At 35.7% G+C, this 20,224-nt stretch overlaps 1 protein-coding gene across 2 annotated transcripts in view; it reads right to left on the bottom strand.

Moving 5' to 3' along the window:
* LOC103701939 (ATP-dependent DNA helicase homolog RECG, chloroplastic) overlaps positions 1–20,224 on the bottom strand; it is a 34,876-nt gene that overhangs the window by 3,791 nt on the left and 10,861 nt on the right. For both annotated transcript variants that reach the window (XM_039127086.1, XM_039127087.1), the window contains exons 9-16: positions 9,799–9,880; positions 8,785–8,874; positions 5,651–5,884; positions 4,356–4,427; positions 4,033–4,185; positions 3,798–3,941; positions 2,725–2,883; positions 1,429–1,512 (exon numbers count right to left, since the gene is read on the bottom strand). In XM_039127086.1, coding sequence (XP_038983014.1) covers positions 1,429–1,512; positions 2,725–2,883; positions 3,798–3,941; positions 4,033–4,185; positions 4,356–4,427; positions 5,651–5,884; positions 8,785–8,874; positions 9,799–9,880 — 1,018 coding nt within the window. The remainder of the gene's footprint in view (positions 1–1,428; positions 1,513–2,724; positions 2,884–3,797; positions 3,942–4,032; positions 4,186–4,355; positions 4,428–5,650; positions 5,885–8,784; positions 8,875–9,798; positions 9,881–20,224) is intronic.

Genomic DNA, 20,224 nt, shown 5'->3' with positions numbered 1-20,224 from the left:
TACTAGTATTTAACATGTGCAATGCATGTATTTTATCCAAGCGAGCATTCGATGGATGACCATGATATTAATGACAGATTTATTTGGAGTCAATTTGACAAATATAGTCCTGGCTTAATAAAATGTGCTTCTTTCTTTCTTTTAGCATTTGCACAATGGGATATATTTACGAAAAAAGAAGTGTAAGCACAAGAGCAGAGGGAGGTGCAAATCCACTCCCAGCTCCATTAAGAAGTGATTCATGGATAGGATGGAATTGGATAAATTGGGATTGGAGAAGTGCTTCATGGATAGGATGGAGTTGGAAAAATTGGGATTGGAGACCACCACCCCCCCAAAATGAAAAAGGAGCTTGCATTATACATAGAGATCAGCATCCTTTAATTAAATGATGCATGGTTGAATTGATTAAATGCATTAAAACAAATTTTGCATTCTCATGGATCTATACTTGGATATACTCATATTCGGGATTCAATTCAGTATGCTCTTTCCCCATCTATTTCTGAGTCCTCCAGATCGTGGTACAATCGGATAGAATTGGTTGAAAAAGGATAAGTTCCTCCAACTTGCCTCTTAAGTAAGAATGATAGCAGACAAGGTTACTCAGATTTGTATGTCCAGCCTGCAAAAAGCATCTCTACATGTATTGGCAAGTCAAGTGCATGCAAGTGTAGTTGCATACTATGGGCAGCCCAAAAGCGACAATTGTTCAAAAATCACTTCCAAGGAATTCCAAGGGTGGGATTTATTGTTTGTATCAAGCATAAAACTACTCTGAGAAAGTGATACATCATAAAACTAGTCAGCTTCGAGTAAAATGAGAGTAACTGTTCCCAATAAAATAGCAGTCTGAATCTCAAAATAAAAAAACAGAAGCATTCATATCATCTAATGTGCTGATCATATATAGTTATATTGCACAAGAAAACCTCCATCTATAGGATATAAGCAAGACACATAATTGATGTTTGATAGGATCCATTCTCAGTTGCTACAGAATGAGGATACATGCCTTGCATTAATAGTTCAAAGGACAATTGCCTCTTATCTCACTTTACTAGTCCAACATATCGCATGCTCATAATCATAAGTAGAAAAATAAAACAATCCAAACTGGTGGACTTTAACATAGAAAATACATATTTCATTACATAACTGTCTAAGCATGCACCAATATTGGTTATTCTCCAATAGATGATGCCAATCTTTTACTACCCTTGTCGTCTAATATAGCACACTATTCATTGATGAATTAAAATTAAAAACAAAACTACCAAACAATACAGAAATGAAATAAAGGTTCCCAATGTTGATATCAAGTTACAAAAACATAATCAAGAATGGTTATCTGCCTAAAACAGAAAGAAAAATAAAGACAGGTATAATTAACGTTAGAAAAATAAAGACAGGTATAATTAACATTACCTGGAAGACCTTCTCAAAGCCAATCTCATTTCCTTCAAGAACAAAAGTTTCTACAGGTGTTCTTCCAGGGGGCAAGTCTGTTATCTACATAAGAAGATTCAAGAAGAGTGGTTGTCAAGTCTAAACCAAAATAGCCCAACAAACGTCCTGTGAATAATACGAATTATAATAAATGTTTACATATCCAAGAACCCGTGAAATAAGTGTCGCATGTTTTGGGGTGCGCATACACGACAAGCATAATAATGCAGTCTCAAGGTCACAAATTTTTTTTCTGTAGACAAGATGACTTTAAATATCTTAAATGAAGCCTTTTTCCCATATGCTATGACAAGTTTTGACATGAGAAGTTGCCGTCATTTTGTTGACAAAATATTTAGAGTTGATTGTAGCTAGGGAAGATTATTGATCATTATATGTAAGAATTAATAGAGTAAATATAGTACATTATATTGAACTCGATATTAATAGCCAATCTATGTTCATACAACATTGGAATTGATTCTACAATTAAACTATTTCTGAGACCCACTTGACTGTGCCTGGCTCTCATAACACCTCCATCTTGCCCAAGTCCTTCCCATCTTTTTCTGTGCCTCGACCTCCATTTCTTTTGGCAACCTGTTCTTGTTATCCTCTTTTCATTCTAATTGTTTAGTGTTAGAGCTTGATATTAGCTCTTGGGGAGGGCCGACAGTCGCTTCTTCATGGAGTCAAGAAGAAATAATGGATGCACTAGTTTTGTGATGGCTAATAAAAGAGATAAGTAATTGCAAGAAGACTTGATATATAATCATCATTTGCTGAGCAGTTGTTAAGAGGATCAAGAGGTTGATTCAAGAAAAATTATTGACTTGGCATCATCATTTTGATCCTCGTGGTTATCCAAGTGATGACCCTGACAGCAGTTCCTTCACTAATAATTCAAAATTATTAAATTCAATCACGCACTTAAAAGTTTATCACTCTTTCAGACAGGCACAGGCAACTAAATTCATATCATTCAGATCAGAAGTCTGTCTTCTATGTGGAGGTTAATTAAACCTATTATGGCAGTTAGCCTTTGACCAATGTGAAAGAGGAACCTAAGAAACATACAATCCAAAGGAATGCAATGAAGACCTTACTTGCAAAATGAACAATAATGTGGTAATTCTCTTATTGCAGCCATTTGAGGGACCAAGATCAGTCAACTTACATGGCCATTATAACATGGTCACCAAGAAATGTTATTAAACAGAAAGCATCGGACAGCAGAAAAAGCAATATAAAATTAAAGAGAGTGGATTCACATACTTGAGTTAGAGACATATCTCCATATAAAGCCAAAGCCAATGTCCTTGGAATAGGAGTGGCTGACATAGCAAGAACATGAGGGGCCATTAGGGATTTATCTTCAGAAGACTCATCCGAATTTGTGCAATTCATTCTTAAGCTTGGTGATATTGAATATAACTGCAAGGTTTCAATCAAGTCAGGAAAAGTCAATATAATTGAAATCTTTATAAGAATTTTAAGTAAAAGTTAGAGAAGTAATTAATAAGAGAGAAACTCTAGATTGAAAATGAGAAGCAAATTTAGGAGTGAATTAATATCTCATTCACATATGAAACCAAATATACATAGCCAAAGACTCATGTACGTGCAATTCTTTATGCAAGATTGAAGAGGATGCCAACAGAAATCTGAAGGAAAGATTGCCACAAGTTTAATATATTTTCCTTACATAGTTTTTGAAACTAAACACGGTTAAAAGAGAACTTAAATGAGTAAAAGTGCAAAACCTTCAAAGTTCAAACAATGAGAAACAATGGTGCTGCTTTAATTGTCCTTGTTCAGCATACAAATCTAAATACTCTATACTCATTGTAAATGTTGATTTGAACTCCAATAAGTAACAATAAACTACTGACACTCTCTGTCTACACCAGCTTTCAGTTGTAGGATAACAGAACTGCAGCAAAGGGCAACATAAATCAAGAAGAATCAAGCAAGAATTAATATGGAACGCAAAGAGACAGGCTGTAAGAGAGAAAACTGCAGCGCATCTAATAGTTATACTATGAGCACATGTTCCCCTAACTGACCGAATGACATGATTAACCTAAGGGGTGCTGTTGCAGTAATGCAGTTTAGGGTTGATTTTCCATCCAGAACTCATAATTAAGCCTAATAACATGCACTCTGACAAATTACCCCATAAATCAGACTACTTTCAGAAAATTTCCAAAGAAAAATGTTCTTAACTTGCTAATGAAACAAACTTGTGCTACATTAACTCACATAAAAGAACTGGCAAACAACTAGCGGAAGCAAAAAGATAGATTAAAGAAAGGAACAAGAAGAACTACCAAGGAACAGTAAACTACCTTACTGTTAAACCTTCCTCTTTGAATCACACCAAAGCGATGCTGCTCATCTACAACAGCAATACGTAAAGCCGAGAATTCAACCTTTTCAGCTATCAGGCTGTGAGTTCCGATGACCATTGCTATATCGCCTGTCTGAAGACCCTGCCGCAATAACAAATTATAGAAGCAACATCAGAAAGTATTTAGAAAGCAAAGAACAAAAGTTCTGTTTTTTTTTTTAAAAAAAGCATGCCTTAAGAATTATCCGTGACTGCTTTGCTGAGGTGGAACCAGTTAGTAAAGCAACGGAAGGTTTACTTTGGTCCCCTCCAATGTTCTCCAACAAAGAAACTAAATGCTCATAATGTTGAACTGCAAGGAGCTCAGTTGGAACCATAAAAGCAGCCTAGGAACAAGTTTGAGCAATTAGCATAATGTCAATGTCATCCATATTTCAAACACCAATTCTGCTGATACCAATGAACTTACAATACAATGAAATTTTAGCAACATAATCCAATTAAAGAACAAAAAATTTAAAGATAATCACGACTATCAATTTTTAACCTAGCCAACCTGGAAACCCGAACCAATAACCTCCATACAAGCCAGGAATGCAACCACAGTTTTCCCACAGCCAACATCACCCTGTAGAGGAATAAATAGATCAAACATAGAGGTGAAACATTTTGAATGCAAAAATGTTGCACCACAGAAAGCCTACATGATAACTAATAACAATATCAGCCTACATGATAACTAATAACAATATCTTGTTTGGATTTAGCATAATAAATACATGAAACACAGGCTTACAAATGATAAAGAATCAAACTTGTTCATCTATAATATATCTTTACTGGAATTAGTTGCATAAGTGTCTAAAGTGATTGTGGCTTTGTTGGTGAAGAAACCAAAATAGAAGCTCCCTGCTCCCAAGTCATTGCCTCAACATAGTTACAATGTGACTTTTGACAGTCATAGCAAGCTTGATAATAACATTTACCATGGTCTGATGTTCGGGGCAACATCCATGACCACAAGACTGATCTGTTAATAACATCATAAGGGACTAGCTGTCAATCAGCTGTGAATCTCAATTTACTATTAATTTAACGAAGATTGAGCTTTGAACATCCTTTCATGTTCCCTGCCACTTTTCAGGAATACCATTTTTTCAGCAACTGATTCAATTTTCGAGGGCTACATTTTGTGCTTGAGCCACTGCAGGGTTAGATCCTGAACCATTTTCACTTTCTAACCTGTAAGCATGTCTGAGCTTTTCTGCATTGAAAGCTCAGAAGATACTATGATGACCAAACAACCTGTTAAGACATCTCTGTGCTAGTCAGCTACTCTGCCAATTTTTGCTTCACTTGCAGCTAGTCCACGTACTGACTCAAAGGCTTTAAGTGCTCAACAGGATGTTCTTCCAATTTGCAGCAAAGCAGCAGCTTTATGAAGAATCACTATCCTATTAAACACAGTTGCTAACTTTCAATACTATTTCTTATCTTTCATTAAAAGCTCTCTTCTCTAAGCTAGCTAGCAATAGTATTTCATGGTTGCGACTGTGAGGGTTAGATTTGAATACATCTCCTGTGTCCCGTTCTGTTGAAGGAAGGTTATAAATATACAAATGTACATGCATACATATGTACATACAGGTATAGACCAAGAAATTATATTCTAGACATGACCCACTTTTAATGCACTAGAACTCACAGGATGCTCTTGATTCAGAGAACCGAGTATGAAATTGAGGCAGCATCAACTAAACAGGCTTACTAAACCATGGTTAACATGTTACCAGCAATCATATGGAAAGCCAAAATTAAAAAATCAGATAAATAAATAAATAAAGACAGTACCTGTAAAAGTCTGTTCATAGGAACTGGTCTCTTGAGATCCCAAATAATCTCTGAAACTGCATTCAACTGACTAGGAGTAAGAGAATAAGGAAGAGTCTTTAACAACATCTTAGTAAGATCAGACCATTCCTCTATACAAACAACATTTAGCCCATGCTGTTTGTATTTATCCAACAATTCCTCCTTTTCAACCCATGTACCAAGTGCCGCGAGCATCTGAAATAGTCTTCCCAACTGAGAATAAAACCAATCATAGAATTTTAAAATCCATAAATTCATAGACTGTAAAAAAGATAGAAAACCAAACCAAGCTGAAGGTGAAACAAGAATTTCAAAAGCTAGCACTTAGTTGCCAGAATTGAGCGCAGGTGCAGGGAAGCGAATACTTTAGAAATACTTTTAGTAAAGAAGTGGATGCAGGTTCGAGTTTATGGGAAAATTCCAATGCGGGTACATTACACTAAGTAGAAGATTCTGGCTGGTAAGAATTAACATTACACTAAGTAGAAGATTCCAATGCTAGACACACCAAGAACTTTGACATCATAATTAAATATTAAAGCCTAGTTTACAAAGTTACCATTCAGGACTGTACAGGTAACAAGAAAATGTTTTTCATTCAGGATAAATACGAATTGGAGTTTCATATAGCACTAGCATCAAGAGCTTATGATATTTTAAATAGATATTACGATGCCATTCATAAAGTTAGGTATCATCCACATAGGGCTGGAAATGGACCTTGACCGGGCCGGCTTCTAGCCAGGCTTTGGGCCAGACTTGAAGAAGTTCGTGTTAGACTTAGGAATAATCCCAGAGCCCTAAAGTTTTTCAGGCAAGGTTCAAGCAACAGCTAGCAGACCCATGCTCAACCTGAAAACGGACTTAAATCCCAAAAAAATAAATATGATATACATTGATATTTTTATATATCGTATAAAGATATAATTCCAAAGTTTTAAAAACCACCAAAATGAGACAGTATGAGTGGTACTGCACCATCCTGACAGAAAATCAGCACCAGTACCTAGTGTGTTGGTATGGGATGCAGTCCAGAATTGTGTATCAGTCTTAGTATTGTAGCATTTTTTCAAAAAAATCAATCTGCACTTCAGTATTGGTTTTTAAAACCTTATTTTTTAAACTTATTTAATCCAATCCATCCATCAATTTTTGATGGATAGCTATCATTTATCCAAATCTCTAATAGAAGATAACCATCTAAAACCCCATCCATCCTCTCTCACTCTCTTCGCACCCAAATTCAAACCCTATACTTGATTCCATTCTCATCAACCATGTGCTAGATGGTAATGACAATCTCCCTCCACCTATTTCCTTCTCTCCACTCCTCCATCTCGAGGTGAGAGAGAGATCATCCCCTTTGCTCTCCTCTCTCTTCCTCAGCCTGCTCCCTTCTCCATATACTATCTATCCTCTCCATACAAATGCTCTCTCTTTCTCTCTCTCTCTCCCCCATTGTGCAAAGGCAAAGAGACAAGGGCATCTAAATCTTCAAGCTTTGGGCTAGATGTATTCGAGTTTGATAAGGACCAGTTCAGGTTTGGGCCCATTTCGGCTCCAGCCAAACTCGAGTTTGAGATCGAGCCAGATGTCAAATAAACTTTTAGGCTTAGGCCCCATAAGAAGCCCAGTAAGAAATTTGCCATGTTTAGTCAAGGGGCAGCCAGGACTGGACCTAACCCACTTCCAACCCTACATGCGCAGCATTGTCGACTAGCATAAAAACTTTCTTTTTCTTTGTTTTAGAATTAGAAAAGTGCAGTATGCACTAGCCAGATACTATGGCACAATTTATGAGCAGGCTGACATCAAGCCCACAACAAATATTTTCACAATCCTTTTTGTGGAGTCTTCTAATTTTAATATTTTGTTCCATAACGAACCACATCTTTGATATAACTTGGATGAATTTTGCTGTTTTTGTTGTTGCTTTAGTCCATTTTCCAGGTATGGAATCCCTTAGCAGTCATAAATACCAAACCTTTGAATGCAATCAAAGCCAAAATGGGACATTTTCAATTATACCTGCATCCAGATATTTAGAACCATGCATACATGTCTAGCGGCAAAGTATTGCTCTCAATAGAAAAATAAACTATTAGGGAAGCTTAGAAATTGCTTTTGAACATAACAAATAACTTTATTATGATATAAAACTATTCATTGGGTGGTTGTAATTCGAACAAGTTTTCTAGAAGTATTTGGAAAATGCAGCAAATATGTTCAAGAATTGAGCAATCTAGTTAGACTGAGCAATATTCTAGAATAGTTGATGCTAAGGCAGGGACATCAAAAGAATGATGATTGATGTTTCACTGATGATCAAAGCATATTGTTATCTAGATCTCAAAATAAAAATAACCCTGTATCTAAACAGTTGCACATTCTCAAGGCAAAACATCAACATTTTAACCAGTAGTCCTTGAACTTTAGTTTCCCGCTCAGTCTTTTTCATGAGTTCGGGACATATAAGACTTAACAAAAGATAAAAATTAGGGCGGAGACGGGCGAAACAGAACATGAAGAACTTAGTAACAAAGAATATATCACAGAATTCAAAGAATCTAACATCATAAACACATAAAAGAAATATTGACAAAACTTGCTGGCACTTCTTTCTTCCCCTCTCAGGATATGATAATAGAGGGATTGAATGGGGAATAAGCTAACAGTGTCTTTTGAAGAATATAAGCTAACTTCTAAGAGATGCTTGGGATAGGCGGCAACTGATAATACATAACAAGCTAGCAGGATTAATCGAATATCTCTTATGAAGGTAAATTGTATCAGACAATGCGCCGTGTACGACTCTCAAAAAATAAGTGCAAGACTAATGTTTTTTTCTGAACAATATGGTTGTCGTGCGTTTTCATTTGACAGCTGTCTCTATGAGCATAGACTACTAGTTGCTTATACTCTTTGGCAACAATTATGTCTTCAGACAACAAACCAAAAATTGGGAAGTGCATGCATTTGCAGAGCTGCAGAACTTAGATCATGCTATGAGATCCAAGTCTGAAGCTTGAGACAATGTATTTGCAATTTACAAGAGCAAATTACACAGGAAGTAAACAACAACAGGAAATATTTTTTATGGCTTCATAACTTACTTGAAGGTAAAAGAATTCATCAAATATTAGTCTTCTGCGAGCTAAATCAGCTTCATTTATATTACTCGGACGGTGGATTCCCATGTAGGCCTGCATTTAGTAACAGAGAGGGATTGGCACAACATGATAACATCAGAAGAGTATAACAAGTATCACAAGATATGTTGTGGAAACAGCTTCTAAAAGTTCAGATACAAGTGTCGGTAACAATACATTAAATAGTTAGGAGTATGTGGCCATCCTGCATTATTGAGCATATAGATGCACAAAACACCAGTGATTTTGAACATTCTGATAATGACCTATGATATAACCAGTAATGAGGAATCTATAGAAGTAAGACAGTAAGCAGGACCGACGACAGCCTTAAAGTATCTATTAAGTGCAAAAACAACAGACAATAAATCTACACCTATTGAGTTACATGTCCAAAAATTAGAAGTGAATGAAAGCAAGTTGAAGATCCACCCTGCCATATATCTATAGAGTACAGCTACATTCAAAACTTGAGATACGGTTTACTAATGCAAGAAAAATGTGATAAGGTAGTGTGAGCAATGGTATCTTGAACAAAACATACAACTTTCAAGAGAGCAACAGCACAAGCAGTGTGCAGTATAGTGAAAAAGTAAACAAAATTCAAATGAGCCAACAGTAACAGGCTCAATCTGAAAGCTGATAATCATCATCCAACTGGAGTTTCAATTCGAGCTCAATGGTTGCAATGTCATCAGATAAGCAAACATCTTGAATGCCGTGTAACCTGAGGGTCCAAAAAGTTGTGAAAAAGCAGCAAGCGCTGGCAATCCTTCAATGTAAGAATTAGTATAACTGGTCTCAAGACAAATGAACTGAAGAATACAGTCAGAGAGCTATAGCATAGCCCTTGATCAGGTGGCTTTCTAGATATAAAAGATTGAGGGCACCCAACAAAGCTCTTGCTTAATGTATATAGCATACTACAATCGCAAGCAAGTTCTTAAGTGAATGAATATGATCAGTAAATTAACTTACATCATAAAGGTTTAGCAAGTTGAACTCCTTGAGGATCTCATGAGGCATAGGATCTATGTTAGAAGTCAATATCTTCAAGGCTCTGCACATATTTTAGGTCATACATTAGGCTGCCAGTGCAATCACCCAAATCTAAGCATTTAACTGAGAAGTTAACTGAAATGGAATCAGATATATGAAAAGGGTGATAGCATGCTCCTACTAGCAGCAAACATAGAGATCTGGAGAAATTCAGGAGGTAATTTTGCAAAAGTAGTCCACTTTATTTTCATTTTTTCAGGATATGGCCTCTCTCTCTCTCTCTCATGTGCGCGCGTGCAGTAGTCCAACTTTAAAATTTTTCAGAAGCTTTTACACCTCAACACCACAGAAATACTTCAGCCGTATGCCTAAGCAAAGTTGAATGCATATGTTTCTTATAGTGAGCTCACATGTTTCCAAAGTCAATGCATGCATCGTGCAATGCAAATTCATTAGCTGGAGTGTATTCATGTGGCCAGGAGCAAAAGCATCTGAAAACTTCAAAACCAGTCCATTCCCGCAAAAAAAAAAGAAGTTGTTCAGAACTACAGAAATAAAAATAAGGTTAGCCATTTCAGCAAAACTTCTAATTCAGAAAGTAAGAAGAAAATCAAAAAATAGTTTGATTGCCCCAAAATAAAGAAATAGGCAAGAAAGAAAATATGTAAACAAAGAAAGAAAGAGAGGCAATCAATATTATGAATCTCCACATCCAAGGTTCATTGTACTGGTATCTTACAAGTACGGTACATTATACCTGGTATGGTATGGTATGGTACACTTGGAACAGTATAGTACAACACCTATACCAACAAGAATTGAAGATCCTTTACTCAAGCCATGTTACCCCCCAAAACCGAGCAGTATGGGTAGATACAGCATGAAACCGAGAATAACTAGTCGATGCCACCCAAAATAGACCTATTTGGCCCTACGACATATCGAGCCTTTGGTACAATATCAGTACGGTAAAAATATGCCAAACATTGGGCAGTACAGGTCAACACAAAGAATCATGTAAACACCCTTCATAGGCTTGTATCAATTAGGTACGCATTTTAAAACATCAATTTGGATTCTTCCTTATGTGTTTGTCGTACTCTACACATTTTGAAATAACAAAAATTCTGCTCCATGAGTATGTAACTTGATTGGCCCAGTCAAGATTTGCCAAAACTATTGGATTCCGAGTCTGCCGAACTGCCCGATTCAGGCAGTACAGAGCTGACCCGGTGTGAAACCAGATCAGTTCGGCAATCCTATTCGGTTCCAGCCCGAACCGCTATTGGACCGGACCTTTATCAGCCGATTCGGTGCCAACTCGAAGCGAACCAGCCGGTTCGCAATGAGCCAACCCGGTTTCGAACTGGATTGGGTATGACATTATTGCCACTGCCACATGATGCCTTTACGTTCCCAATGCAATTTGAAAGCGGCTCCGCCGCTTTTTCTTCCCAAAAAATTCACAAACAACACCAATTCAAGCTATCAGAAAAAAAATCTAAGGTTAAATAAAGTGTGCTTCCTCTCTTCTATCTCCTTCCCTTCTTTTTTTGGGGAGGGAGGCTTGAAAAAATAGTTCAAAAATTGCAAAATAACGAGAGATCATGCCAAAATTTTTGAGTGGGCTTGATTTTTTTATATATTGTAGATCTATGGACGATGTACACACTGACATAAAAATTTTCGAATTATCTAGAAATTTTAAAAAATTAAAATATATTTTCGGATCAAAAAGGATATTTTTTAAAATATAAAAAATAAAAAAATGTAAAATCATAAATGTATTTAGGGCATGCAAGCTACTCTCCAAAGTTAGGCCTAGGCCACCGTGCGCATGAACTTGAATGAATTGACATAATTTTTATGGAGAGTAGCTTGCATGCTCTAAATACGTTTCTGATTTTAACTTTTTTATTTTTTATTTATTTATTTAAAAATATCCTTTTTAATCCAATAATATATTTTTAATTTTTAAAAATTATATATAATCCGAAAATTAAAAAATTTTATGCCAACGTGTACAACCTCCATAGATCTACATCATATAAAAAAATCAAGCCCAAATTAAAATTTTTAGCATGATCTTCCTTTTCTTTGCAATTTTTGAGCTATTTTTTCAAGCCCCCCAATAAAGGAAGAAAAGAGATAGAAGAGAGAAGACACCTTATTTAGCCTTGGATCTTCCTTTTGATAGCCTGAATCGGTGTTGTTTGTAAATTTGGATCTGCCGCTTCCAAATTGCCTATATGGAAGACTCAATAAAAGTCCGATTCCATGGAGTAACTTGCATACCAAACAGGTAAAGAAAATCAAGTCAAAGGTAAGAAGTTTACCTTGTTTAGCATTAGCTAATCCTAATTGGTTTAAAATTGTCGAAACCGATGCATCTAATATCGGATTTGGAGGAATTTTAAAGCAATTAGATCCAAATAGCAATAAAGAGATACTTGTAAGATTTACTTCTGGGAAATGGAATCCCACTCAAATGAAGTATTCTACTATTAAGAAAGAAATGCTTTCAATAGTTAAATGTATTTTAAAGTTTCAGAGTGATCTGTTAAATCAACAATTCTTGTTGAGGATAGACTGTACAGCAGCAAAACAGATCATAGAAAAGGATATAAAAAATTTAGTATCCAAGCAAATCTTTGCTGGATGGCAGGCACAATTGTCTGTTTTTGATTTTAATATTGAATATATTAAATCTGAAGAGAATTCTCTTCCAAACTTTCTAACACGAGAATTTTTGCAGGGATGATTCCTCTCAGAGGAACGTATGCTCGAGGAAGAAATTCTTTTCGAGGAAACAGGGGACGCAGTGCCAAACCTATTCCGGGTTGGTTCAACAAATGGTGGACTTTCTTCGGCCCCGATATAAAGATATTACCCAAAGAAATATTTAATTTCTTTGAAGAATGGGTGGATAATCATCCAACTATTAATAAAATGACAGATGACGAGATATGTACTGGTACTTGTCCCATGATGTACTTCATCGAAAATAGAATTCCATGGATATGGAAGTGGACACTATCCACTGGATTCGACTGTGACAATATTCCAGTCCTAAAAAGGAATGCCCTTTACAAATGGTGGGTGGGAATGCCCAAAAACAAGTTAGATGGTATAATTAATACCATACAAGAAAATCTTCTTGCTTATAAGAAGAAAAAAAAATTTGGTTCTCCTCAGCAGTCCAGTACTAATGATGACAATTTATTTATGTCAATGAAACATAAATTAAGCAGAAGATATCCCAATATATCGGAAGAGGAAGTTAAGACAAGATGCCTTGAAAAAATCAAGAAAGAATTTTTGGAGGCATTTGAAGACAAATCCATGAAATCTGCCTCGTCAAAGCAATCTTCATCCAATACTCCTGAACAAACAAGCAATACCTATGTTTGCTTAGCAGGAGAAGCACAGGATCCGTATGAAGATCAAGAAATTCAGAATACTCCTACTCCAATGGAGGAAGTATGGCAAACAGTTCTTGCCAGAAGACCTGGACAAAAGGGAGCAGTGAAGTCTGTCCCAAAACAAGATAAAGGAAAAAAGGTGGCCACATCAACATCAGAATAAAAGGCATCGACCAAATGAAAAGTAATTCCATGAGGAAATAATTGCTTCACCAACCCAGAAGGAATCAACTTTTCTGGACCAATCAGCAAAAGAAATCACCTTTATGTCTTTTCATCTTTATGTCTTTTCATCTTTATGTCTTTCACTTTTTGTAAAGTAACTTTATGTTAAATCAGACTAGGTCTGATTGCTTGATCTTTTCGGACTCCAAAATGAATTGGAATCCACTTCTTTATTTTTTCTTATAAAAAGGGAAGCTCTCACCCTTGTTGAGGGGACTTACAAAAAATCGAGAAATAAACCTTTTGTTTCTCACAACCTCTTGCTTTGCTCCTCAATCTCTTCCTCAATATCTTATTTGGTATCAGAGCCAAGTTGGCAATACTCAGTTCAATAGCCCCGAACCCAAGAGAGAGGCTATTGGTAGTACCTCGGGTCGGATACCTGTAGGCAGCTATCTTTCGTAAGGGTCATAGGCCGAGACATAAACGCCGGGAAAAAGTCTCGGTAAGCCAACCTTACGAAGATAGGGAACTGAGCATAGCCAGAATGGCTGGCTAAGCTATTGGTGATAAGAGCATATGAAGGTATAATGTTCAGACCTTAGAACTTTTTATTCTATGATTTCTCTTATAATTATTAGACTTTAGTTATTTCAAATATTTTTATGATCTAATCTCATGCTGATTTAATACTATAGCTGAGTAATGATCAGTAGGAAGGCCATTTATACCCGTTGATGCTGGGATGGCGAGTTAGGGTGTTCAGGCCGCATCCGTGAGGGACTTATAGATCAAAGCTCAGATATAGTATGAAATCTAGCAAGATTGACAGGATTAAAAGACAGAGTCCTGTGATAGGATAAATAATCAAAGGTCTAATAATTATTAGAAAAAGCATAAGATAAAATCTTTTAAGATCAATAATATTATACATTCATATCCTCTAATCACCACTTTGCTGCAAATATGGAAACCTCTTCCATACACCAACAAGATAATAATCTTGTAAAAAATGCTCAACTTATTGAATAACCAAAATCAATGGATGATATTTATAATTGGACAATTCCAAAAGTATTACCTAATGAAATTTATCATATAGGTATGTGGGATTTTAGTTCAAAAATGATAATAAAAACAATTGAACAGACGTTCCAAATAGATGGAACACCACAAACCCTTAAATTATTAAGGAAAGAAGATATTGAAAAATATAAGAAAAAATATCAATTCCTACATATAGGAATGATTCAAGTAGCATTTAAACCATTAACTTTACTAGGAAATAATACTAGTTTAATGTCAACCATTAGAGATGGAAGATGTAATTTATTTAAGGAATCTTTGGCAGCAGTGGTAGAAACTAGCCTCTGCCATGGACTAGTATACTTCAACTGTGTTCCAAACCTTAGTCTGTCACTGACAGATAAAAATTTATATGAAGCTTTAAAATTAAATATAATAACATCTAGTTATGATTTCATACTAGGATCAGAAGTAATAGCAATAAGCTATAGACTCCATTTTAAAGTTCTAAATACTTTAACACCTAAAAATATAGTAGACACCCAAAAGGGTCATACAACTTTAGTCTATACAAACCTAGAAACAACTAGGATTGCTACGAATAGGCTAATATCATGGAATGAAATAAACTTTCCAGAATCTTGGTCTTTGGAAGAAGCAGTTCCAACACAACCTATAGTAAATAGAAATATAGACCAAATCATTCAAATGACTGATGGGTCAGTAGAAATTATGTTTAATAACTCTACAAGAAAAGTAAAAATTCCTGAAATTGGTAGATCACTGTCAAGTAGGAGTTTTGACACATATACAAGACCTTCAACTTCTAGAACAAGAAATGATGAAACAAATGTTGTAGAAGAAATAAATATGAGTAAAAATAATATTCCCTATGGAATTTATAAAGGTAAGGAATCTCCTACCCAATCAGATATGAGCTTCCATATTTAATGGATTACACCCAAGGAAGCTATATAAGAAGGAAACTCAATGAAGAGTTTCAGTCAGATGGAAATAAACCATTTAGAATTTGGTATTATAAAAAATTCTCTCCATTAGAACTAATATATTATAAAAATAAATATTATGAGGAATTGGAATTCTATCAAAAGATAGAATACTTTACCCCTTGGTTTTTACAATTTTATGCAAATGAGAAAAACCAAGAAATAGCAGTTCTCAAGAAAACATGGATAACAGTACAGGATGAGGTAATAAATTCACCCTTTCCTCCACAACAAATGTTAAAGCTCCAGTCAACTGAAGCAATGGCTTATTCTAATTTGAATAAAATGGAACATGCACATGTGACAGTCAGAGAACTAAATACTCTAATTAGAGCACAAAATTATACAAATGCATACTTATATTGCATAGGAACAGAATTGTTACAGGTAGAGAAAAAATTAAATGAAATTCATAAGGATCTAGAAAGAGATATTCAGATTCTAGAAAAACTGAAGGAAAGACCTGAAAAGAAAATTAAGGAACCAATAACTCCTGTTATTCAGCCTCCACCAGAAGTAAAAAACTTCAAATTGGAAAAACCAAACGCAGAATTTATGAAGGTTTTAGAGGAGAAATTAAAAGGAATTCATATAGGAGTAGTTAATAGAAATTCTAGAACTAACCCTGATAGCGAACAATCTGATGAAGGTAGTTCGGAAAATATATGCAATATTTTTTAAAAGAATCTTCGGATAAATTCAGATGAAGAATTATCAGAAGAAAATATTCCAGAATTGGACAAGTTTGAAGAACAGATGAATGAATTAAATGTTAACCCAATTAAATATGAGCCCAGGCCATTAGAAAAATATTACTATAAAAGGCCTTCTCCATTAGATGTACTACATGAGGAGAGAGAACCATTTCAGAATTCTTATTCTGAAAAACACATCTATGAATGGAACATAGATGGAATGTCTGATAAACAGATTTTAGATGTAATACACAGAATAATGATGTATTCAACAATCTGCCAACAAAATGGTAATACTGATCATGAAATTGTTAAATTTATTATAACTGGATTCATAGGTCAGTTAAAAGGATGGTGGCAGTCAAAGTTAAATGAAAACCAAAAGAATGAAATTTTGGGACATATAAAAACCATAAAAATAGAGCTAGATAGGCCAACCAGCAGTGGTACTATAGGAATAGACACTGAACAAGATGCAGTATATACACTATGTGTTACCATAATCCAACACTTTGTAGGATTAGAATTAAAAGATGGAGATTCAATAAGGACTCTATTATTTAATTTAAAATGCCCAACTCTAACGCATTTTAGATGGTATAAAGATACCTTTATGACCAGAGTTTTTCAAGTAGGTGATCCTAACACCGAATTATGGAAATCTAAATTTATAGATGGATTGCCATATTTATTTGCAGCAAGGGTCAAGAAGACCTTAAGGGATAAACAAGATGGGATAAACATCAATTATGAACACTATACTTATGGACAAATTATAGGAGTATGTGTTCAAGAAGGTTTAAATATATGTAATGATTTAAAACTTAAAAAACAAATAAAGAAGCAATCACAAACAGAAAGGCACCAACTAGGTGACTTCTGTCATCAGTTTGCATATGATATGCAAGAAAAACAAGAAGGATATAAGAAAAAGAAAAGAAAGTACAAAAAATATGTACATAAAACACCTCATAAAGAGCATAAAGCATATAAACAAAAAAGATATTTCAAAAAGAAACAACAACAGCAAGAAAAACATGCTGCTAAGAAAAAGAAGAAAAAGAGGGTCATTAAAGAAGAACCTAAATGTTATAGGTGTGGTAGGTTTGGGCACTATGCTAATAGATGCTCAGTAAGAAGGAAAATTAATTCCTTAGAAATTGATGATCATCTGAAGGATCAATTAATGAAATTAATGATAAACTCATCTTCAGAAGGAGAGGAGAGTGGGTATTCAAATTCATCGGAAGATGAGATAAATGAAGTTATATCTTCATCCTCATCAGAGGAACAAACAAGATCAGATAAGTATCAATGTAACACAGTCCAATGTAACAAAGATTACTGGAAATCTTTGGTAGGAATGAGATCATTAAATGTACTATTTGCAGGATTATGCAGCCACAAGAATGGGGATTGGATCCCAATAGGCCAATAATGATAAAAAAATATGGCCATGAAGTCACAGCAACTTATTGGGACTACATCGAGGCTTTTACTAATCTATTTTTTTATGAGAATCCCAAGAGAAAACACTCTTGGTTTATGCAGGTACATCCTGATGTCTTGGCCAAACCTATTCTGGGTTGGCTCAACAAATGGTGGACTTTCTTCGGCCCCGATACAAAGATATTACCCAAAGAAATATTTAATTTCTTTGAAGAATGGGTGGATAATCATCCATTGATTTTGGATATTCAATAAGCTGAGCATTTTTTACAAGATTATTATCTTGTTGGTGTATGAAAGAGGTTTCCACATCTGCAGCAAAGTGGTGATTAGAGGATATGAATGTATAATATTATTGATCTTAAAAGATTTTACCTTATGCTTTTTCTAATAATTATTAGACCTTTGATTATTTATCCTATCACAGGACTCTGTCTTTTAATCCTGTCAATCTTGCTAGATTTCATACTATATCTGAGCTTTGATCTATAAGTCCCTCACGGATGCGGCCTGAACACCCTAACTCGCCATCCCAGCATCAACGGGTATAAATGGCCTTCCTACTGATCATTACTCAGCTATAGTATTAAATCAGCATGAGATTAGATCATAAAAACATTTGAAATAACTAAAGTCTAATAATTATAAGAAAAAGCATAGAATAAAAAGTTCTAAGTTCTGAACATTATACCTTCATATGCTCTTATCACCAATAGCTTAGCCAGCCATTCTGGCTATGCTCAGTTCCCTATCTTCGTAAGGTTGGCTTACTGAGACTTTTTCCGGCGCTTATGTCTCGGCCTATGACCCTTACGAAAGTAGTTGCCTACAGGTATCCGACCCGAGGTACTACCAGTAGCCTCCCTCTTGGGTTCGGGGCTATTGAACTGAGTATTGCCAACTTGGCTCTGATACCAAATAAGAGATTGAGGAAGAGATTGAGGAGCAAAGCAAGAGGTTGTGAGAAACAAAAGGTTTATTTCTCGATTTTCTGTAAGTCCCCTCAACAAGGGTGAGAGCTTCCCTTTTTATAAGAAAAAATAAAGAAGTGAATTCCAATTCATTTTGGAGTCCGAAAAGATCAAGCAATCAGACCTAGTCTGATTTAACATAAAGTTACTTTACAAAAAGTGAAAGACATAAAGATGAAAAGACATAAAGGTGATTCCTTTTGCTGATTAGTCTAGAAAAGTTGATTCCTTCTGGGTTGGTGAAGCAATTATTTCCTCACGGAATTACTTTTCATTTGGTCGATGCCTTTTATTCTGATGTTGATGTGGCCACCTTTTTTCCTTTATCTTGTTTTGGGACAGACTTCACTGCTCCCTTTTGTCCAGGTCTTCTGGCAAGAACTGTTTGCCATACTTCCTCCATTGGAGTAGGAGTATTCTGAATTTCTTGATCTTCATACGGATCTTGTGCTTCTCCTGCTAAGCAAACATAGGTATTGCTTGTTTGTTCAGGAGTATTGGATGAAGATTGCTTTGACGAGGCAGATTTCATGGATTTGTCTTCAAATGCCTCCAAAAATTCTTTCTTGATTTTTTCAAGGCATCTTGTCTTAACTTCCTCTTCCGATATATTGGGATATCTTCTGCTTAATTTATGTTTCATTGACATAAATAAATTGTCATCATTAGTACTGGACTGCTGAGGAGAACCAAATATTTTTTTCTTCTTATAAGCAAGAAGATTTTCTTGTATGGTATTAATTATACCATCTAACTTGTCTTTGGGCATTCCCACCCACCATTTGTAAAGGGCATTCCTTTTTAGGACTGGAATATTGTCACAGTCGAATCCAGTGGATAGTGTCCACTTCCATATCCATGGAATTCTATTTTCGATGAAGTACATCATGGGACAAGTACCAGTACATATCTCGTCATCTGTCATTTTATTAATAGTTGGATGATTATCCACCCATTCTTCAAAGAAATTAAATATTTCTTTGGATAATATCTTTATATCTGCCGCTTCCAAATTGCGTTGAAAAGGCCTTCTCGAGCCTTCCTAACGCCACCTGATACCCTTTTGGGAAGGCCTTCTCGGGCCTTCCCAACGCGGCAGTGGCAATAATGCCATACCCAACCCAGTTCGAAACTCGGTTGACTTGGTGCGAACTGATTGGTTCGCACCAAACTGACCGGTTCCGACCGATTCCGAACAGTAAAGGACTGGTTCTGGCTGGTCTAATGGCAGTTCCGGATGAAACCGAATAGGATTGCCGAACCGACTCGGTTTCACACCGGGTCAGCTCGGTACTGCCTAAATCGGGCGGTTCGGCCCGGTTCGATAGACCCAAATTGGAGTATTTGTCAACCACATGGTTCGTTCTCCCACCATGAATATGAGTGCTACCACAAGTTCACCCTAAATCTCAACCAATCCCAGCATTATTACTGTCAAAACATCTAAATTCACTCTAAGGAACTAAAAGCACAGCTACTCAAAATACATTGTTTCAAATCAAGCTAGAAAAGAGGAAGCCATAGTATTTTCACAATTTTAACTGGCAACACATGAAAAGGATGGGATCTCCATCATTACCCGGATCTCAACAAATGACCAAGTCCACCTACTTATCCTGACTACCCCGACTTCACCTAGCATCATTTATCTCTATGGTCAAAATTCCCCC

The sequence above is a fragment of the Phoenix dactylifera genome, chromosome 6, assembly GCF_009389715.1.
Source record: "Phoenix dactylifera cultivar Barhee BC4 chromosome 6, palm_55x_up_171113_PBpolish2nd_filt_p, whole genome shotgun sequence".
In the NCBI taxonomy this organism is placed as follows: Eukaryota; Viridiplantae; Streptophyta; class Magnoliopsida; order Arecales; family Arecaceae; genus Phoenix; species Phoenix dactylifera.
This window is presented reverse-complemented; position numbering and strand designations above follow the sequence as displayed.